Source organism: Hemicordylus capensis, chromosome 4, assembly GCF_027244095.1.
Source record: "Hemicordylus capensis ecotype Gifberg chromosome 4, rHemCap1.1.pri, whole genome shotgun sequence".
NCBI classification, from domain to species: Eukaryota; Metazoa; Chordata; class Lepidosauria; order Squamata; family Cordylidae; genus Hemicordylus; species Hemicordylus capensis.
The window spans coordinates 124,072,457-124,078,456 of NC_069660.1; the positions used below are offsets into that span (position 1 = coordinate 124,072,457).

Genomic DNA, 6,000 nt, shown 5'->3' on the forward strand with positions numbered 1-6,000 from the left:
CGCAAGGAACTTTACTTACTTTTGCAATCCCATCTTGCAAATAGATGAACCTTAATGCTGAAGGTCTAAAACTATGCAGAATATAAGATAGATAGATATATAGATATAGCTAGCTACTGCTGTTTAAGAAATGTAAACCAAAATGAGTTTTTGATCTCCTTGGTCTCATAATTCCAGGATCTTTCCCCTGTGTTTAAAGTCTTTGTTACTAAAGATTTGTGTTTAATTGCAGCAATTGACATATGGTCTGCAGGAATCGTATTCCTTTCTCTGTTGAGTGGCCGGTATCCATTTTACAAAGCAAGTGATGATTTAACAGCTTTGGCACAGATCATGACTATTCGTGGATCCAGGGAAACTATTCAAGCTGCTAAAACATTTGGTATGCAAGCTTTTGATTATTATTTTTTTAATTAAACGTATGTTCAGTCTGTTTGTAATTTGCCGTGTGTATATTCTTTGAGACTTTTAGAACTTCAGATAAAACAACCTTAGAATTCATTGAGCCTTGATACACTATCATTTTGGCCTAGGAAGGATTATAACCTAGTTTCGCTCTGTGGCAGGACACACGAGCAGTGCCTCTGTCATGCTCTGCTAACCCCATGCACACATGATTGGTGGCTGGGCAGTGGACAAGCCCTGCTCAGCCTCAGCAGGTCCTTCAGACATGCCCCCCTCCCCCCACTATCCTACCATGCCTCGCTCTGTCAGCAACCAGGCAAAACCTTAGGGGCGCCCCCCAATGTCCACTGCCTGAGAGCACCTGGGAAGCCTTGAAGCTCCTTGGAGGACCAGTGCCTCACCTGAATGCACATTGATTGGCGCAGCCCCGGGAAGCAGCTCTTAACCCCTGCAGCCCCACCCTGCAGCTGCCTGGGGCTGTGCCCTCTCCTCAAACCCTAGCTCGCTCCAGCCCTTGGTTGCGGGTTGCCAGCAAGGGTGGGCTGCACTGTTTGCAGAGGGCCAGCCCCATGAACCAATGGCATAGCCGGCACCCACCACAGCTGGGAGGGATTAGGCAAATGCTAGCTGCCCATGGCTGCCGCTTGTGGTATAACTGGTTTCTGCAAGTGGTATAACCTGGCAGGCTACTGCTACTATGAGTATTTTATACAGGTGAAACTCGAAAAATTAGAATATTGTGCAAAAGTTCATTAATTTCAGTAATGCAAATTAAAAGGTGAAACTGATATATGAGATAGACGCATTACATGCAAAGCGAGATAAGTCAAGCCTTAATTTGTTATAATTGTGATGATCATGGCGTACAGCTCATGAGAACCCCAAATCCACAATCCCAGGAAATTAGAATATTACATGAAACCAATAAAACAAGGATTGTAAATAGATCAATATCGGACCTCTGAAAAGTATAAACATGCATATGTATTCAGTACTTGGTTTGGGCCCCTTTTGCAGCAATTACTGCCTCAATGCGGCGTGGCATGGATGCTATCAGCCTGTGGCACTGATGAGGTGTTATGGAAGACCAGGATGCTTCATTAGCGGCCTTCAGCAATTCTGCATTGTTTGGTCTCATGTCTCTCATCCTTCTCTTGGCAATGCCCCATAGATTCTCTATGGGGTTCAGGTCAGGCGAGTTTGCTGGCCAATCACGATATTTTTGCACAATATTCTAATTTTTCGAGTTTCACCTGTATACTGGTCTTCAACCAAAGTTCTCAAAGCGTTTAGTGTCCTCGTTCGTTTTCTTAAACCCCAGCCCCAGAGCTCTTAGGGCCAGGGTCATTAGTTCTAAGTAATCCCTGTAGAAAGAAACTTTGGATAATACAGTAAAGCTTAGAGGCCTGCAACCAGAGTTGTAGCTGGTTACTTTGAATCAATATATGGCCTTTAGCTCTGCAGCTCTTGTCATGTCCCCTTTTTGTTCCCATTTTCTCCTTTTTTTAAAAATTCTCCCTCTTGCCTTTTCTCTGCTTCCTTCCTTCCTGTCCTAGACTCCCCTTCTTTTCAGCCTTTGCTTCCTTCCCCAAGTTTCTGCTTCCCTCCCCCGGCCCCATTTGCCAAGCTCTTCAGCTGGGCCTGCACTAGGATCAAAGCATCTTGACAAGTGACAGCCATTAACCAGAGACGCTTCTGCCTCCCTAGGCCTCTGGGACAGTAAAGTAGTTCAGGAAATTGTTGCCACTATCACTGTAACCATCCCTTCCCCCACATAAAGAATTTCTTCCTCCCTCACAATGTCGATGGTTATCAACTCTCTGATAGTCTTAATGCTTCAGAAACTGATTCTCAACAGCAAACACACCTCTTGAAACACAATGGTTGGCTTTTGTATCTAAAGGTCTAAAAAAAAGAAAGTATCAATGTGTAAATATAGACTTATTTTATCTTAAATCCAATGGTATAATTTACAGAACTTTTTGCTTTTCATTATTCTTAATGTATACTTGTAAAAAGGCTGGATTCCCTCCTTCCACCCCAAAATAAGTACATAGCGGTTCTCCTCACTGAGCTGCATATTCAGTAAATAGAGCTCTCTCGAAGGAGTCTTTGCCATCTGTTCTCATAGAGTGGTACCCTTGGCACAAAAAAGCTGCATCAGCCATGTACTCTGCTAACCGATTATGTGCCCAGGCTGCATTTTGGGGCTTGTACTCCTCAGTCAATTTAATCTGGTCTTATCCCAATGTTAATTATTTTGTGTTTCACTGCAAAGTAGCAGTAAGGCCGATGAATCTCCTAGTGATCATGTCTTGATATAAATGTTTCAGCACAGGGGGAAAAGCCTTGCAAAAGAAAATGTTATAAGAGATTTGTTCTGTTGAGTGGCAAACTAGTTTTTGATGTTTGACAGGTTTGTAGCATTTATTGAAATTACTAATGAACCACAATTCTAAGGACTGCGAGGGCACGACACGAGCCCTCACAAAACTTTCCCTTCCCCCTGCGCATGTGCAGTTGTGCAGGAGCCTTCTGACTCCAGAGTGCTCTCTGCACTCCAGAAGGGCTCAGCAAGATTGGAAACATGTCACTGAGGGTCTGTTGGTTTTTGAAAACTAACACTGCATATAGAAAAACAGGCATTCTAATAACAAATGCTTTTTCATCCAGGTAAATCAATACTGTGTAGCAAAGAAATCCCAGCTCAGGATTTAAGGAAGCTCTGTGAAAGGTTGAGAGGGAAAAGTACTAGCTCCGACATCGCGACAGGTGATGTACAAATCAACCCTTCCCAGGATCTGGCTTTGCCAGCTGAAACAGGCACCTTGGAGCTTGCGCCCCAGACACCCCCAAAATACACGCCATATGCAAAGAAAAGTTGCCATGAAGGTGATGGAGCAGATATTAGGATTATGGAGAAAGCAGCTGATCCAAAAGGATGGAACAAAGTTCCTGATGAGGCTTATGATCTTCTCGATAAACTGCTAGACTTAAATCCTGCTACAAGAATAACTGCGAAGGATGCTTTACTGCATCCTTTTTTCAGAAATATGAAGCCGTAAAAGAAAACTCAGGTTTGCTTGATTGTCACTTGCATATGTAACACAACATGAGAAGCAATGGAATCTACTATCTACATATCTTTCAGTGAGATGGAAATCCTGAAGGGGAACTCCCACCCCCCTGCCGCCCTGTTTGTTTGGCTTCATACAGTATCCATCTTGCAACTATGAAAAATGTATCGGCTATTAAATATGCTAGTGGCAACCGACTGTGGGGCCAATTTTTCCATGATCACACATTTATGGGTTACTTCTAAATGCCTGGTCTGTGCATTGCATTTCCCATGCAGCACGCTGCTTCCCATATTTGCATTCGGTTCTCTTGTGCCATGTTGTTCTTGACTCTTAGAAAGTACTGGTAGCTCTTGCAAGCCAGCTTTTTGTGTCAGTGTAAAAGTGCCTTAAATGGCTGGCCAGTGTGCTATGTAAACAACTTGTTGTGACAGCAGATTTATTCTTTTAAGTGTCCTTAAAGATATTTGCGCACTTCCAGATATAAAGGACTGATTAGCATCATGAATAACATATATGATTCACTGAGGATGTGTAAATAATGCCTTTGCATTTACTGCAGTGGAGGAAAGCGGAAATGAAAGAAGCATTCTCTAGTTTGGGTAGCAGAAGACAATGAGGCCGTTCACACGACTGGATGTGGGGGTGGGGGAGGAGAAGGCTTCATTTCACTCACCTTCTCCCCAGATGATTGACAAAATGTCGGAGCACTGTCCCTGCTCCCACATGATCTGTGTTCAGAGAGCCAGGACAGTGCAACCCAGCCTCGAGGAATCCCACTGTGCACCAAGCACAATGCATTGGGGGAGTCCCCCAGGAGACAGACGCTCTAGGTGCCTGTCTCTGTGTGCACTTGGGACATCCTAACAAGGTGCCTGTATTAGGCGGGTCCCAAGGGCCAGCTGCTTCAAAGTAGGGCATCCTGTAGAGTCTGGCTTTGTATGGAAGAAATCGATTGACTGTGGTGTTGGATCCTTTTTCCTTATAGAGTAGTCTGACATCCCTCCCTATTCGAAATGTTTATGATGGATGCCATTGCTCTGTGTTGTGTTCAATCAATATTTTCTCATCTAAAATCAGTATATATATATGTTTTCCAGTACTTCTTCTCATTGATTCTTTTTCATAGCATGTCTGATTGTTGGGTGGATTTTGTAAAAATCTTGATGGTTTTACCAGAACTTCCAAAATAAAAGTTTTTCTTTTAAAGGTGAAAGATGAGTTATAGAACACCAAACTATTGATGGGAAAGAGATTTCAACTGCACTCACACTGTAATCAAAGGACTTCTGCTATGTTTTATTTAGAACAAATTTCACAAAGAAGTAAAACAGATCAAGACTGTAATTTGGGGCACATTTACTTTGGAGTAATTCACATTTAACTTAATGGGCCTTACTTCTGAGTAAATGGGCATAGGATTGAGCACATTAGTTGAAAACTCCTCCTGGCTCAAACACTGAGTGTGGTGTTTGTGTTTGTACAGTGGAGAAAAAGTAATATCTGATCTAGGTGATCCTGTGTTCGTGTTTGAGTGCATGCCTGAAAAGAATGAGGCGGAGTTCAGCAATGGGGTTGGGGGCCTAACTAAATATGGTATACCTAGATCAGGGCTCTGCTGCTTCTGGACTACAACTAGCACAGAGTTGTAGCACAGAGTTGTAGTCCAACATCTGCAGGAGGGCTGACATTGTGCTCCAGATCACTGCAGTGAGAGTAAGGGGGTTATCACTCTCACTAAATTGTGGGTGGCATGGGGAGTAATTTATGTAAAACAGCAATTACTTCTGTAACTCTAGTTTTAGTTTTGTATCTTTACTTCATTGCAGAAATTAACGTTTTGGGGGAAACTCCTTTTGAAGCAATTCATTTTATTATTTATTGAGATGAGAGAGTGTGACTTTTCTCTATGGCAGTTTCTCCATTGAGTTACTATACAAATAATGTTTATTTTAAAAGTTACTCAACACTTTCCCCCCACATTTCTCTTTTTATTACTTACCATTAAAATATAAACAGGCAAAAGCCACTAATTACATAAAGGCATGTAATTCATGAAAGGAGCAAAGAATAAAAGCAGAAAACAGTAGACATTAACACTTCCTCTTTCTTTCAGAACAAAGCAAGATACATCAACAGGTCAACAAACACTATTATCCTTTTAAATATATGTGAACTGTCTTCTGTTAGGAAAAAATACCTAACATCCAAGTATTCATAAAGGGATCCCTTAGTTGATGAGATTTAAAGAAGGCAGAGAACAAAGTTTCATCTTAAATAATTTGTTCCATGTTCACTTTAACCACTCTTCCACAAATAGAAGCAGTTTCAATTAATATTCTAAACTACTACTTCTCTTTTTGTTTTCCTGTCCTGTAGACTTTTTATTAGCCTACTTTCCTTATGGGAATTAGTCTTTTGAGAAAATTTTGCTAGGTGTGTGACTCCTCCCCCACCCCACCCCCGCATAGGGACACCTCAACGTGTATTTTGTGATTGTCATCCACCCCAATTCATG

At 42.0% G+C, this 6,000-nt stretch overlaps 1 protein-coding gene across 2 annotated transcripts in view; it reads left to right on the forward strand.

The window, feature by feature from the left end:
* CDC7 (cell division cycle 7) overlaps positions 1–4,698 on the forward strand; it is a 28,245-nt gene extending 23,547 nt beyond the window's left edge. For both annotated transcript variants that reach the window (XM_053246527.1, XM_053246526.1), the window contains 2 exons: positions 233–382; positions 3,079–4,698. In XM_053246527.1, the coding sequence (XP_053102502.1) occupies positions 233–382; positions 3,079–3,470 (542 nt within the window). In that variant the 3' untranslated portion in view covers positions 3,471–4,698. The remainder of the gene's footprint in view (positions 1–232; positions 383–3,078) is intronic.
* Positions 4,699–6,000: the final 1,302 nt, after the last annotated feature.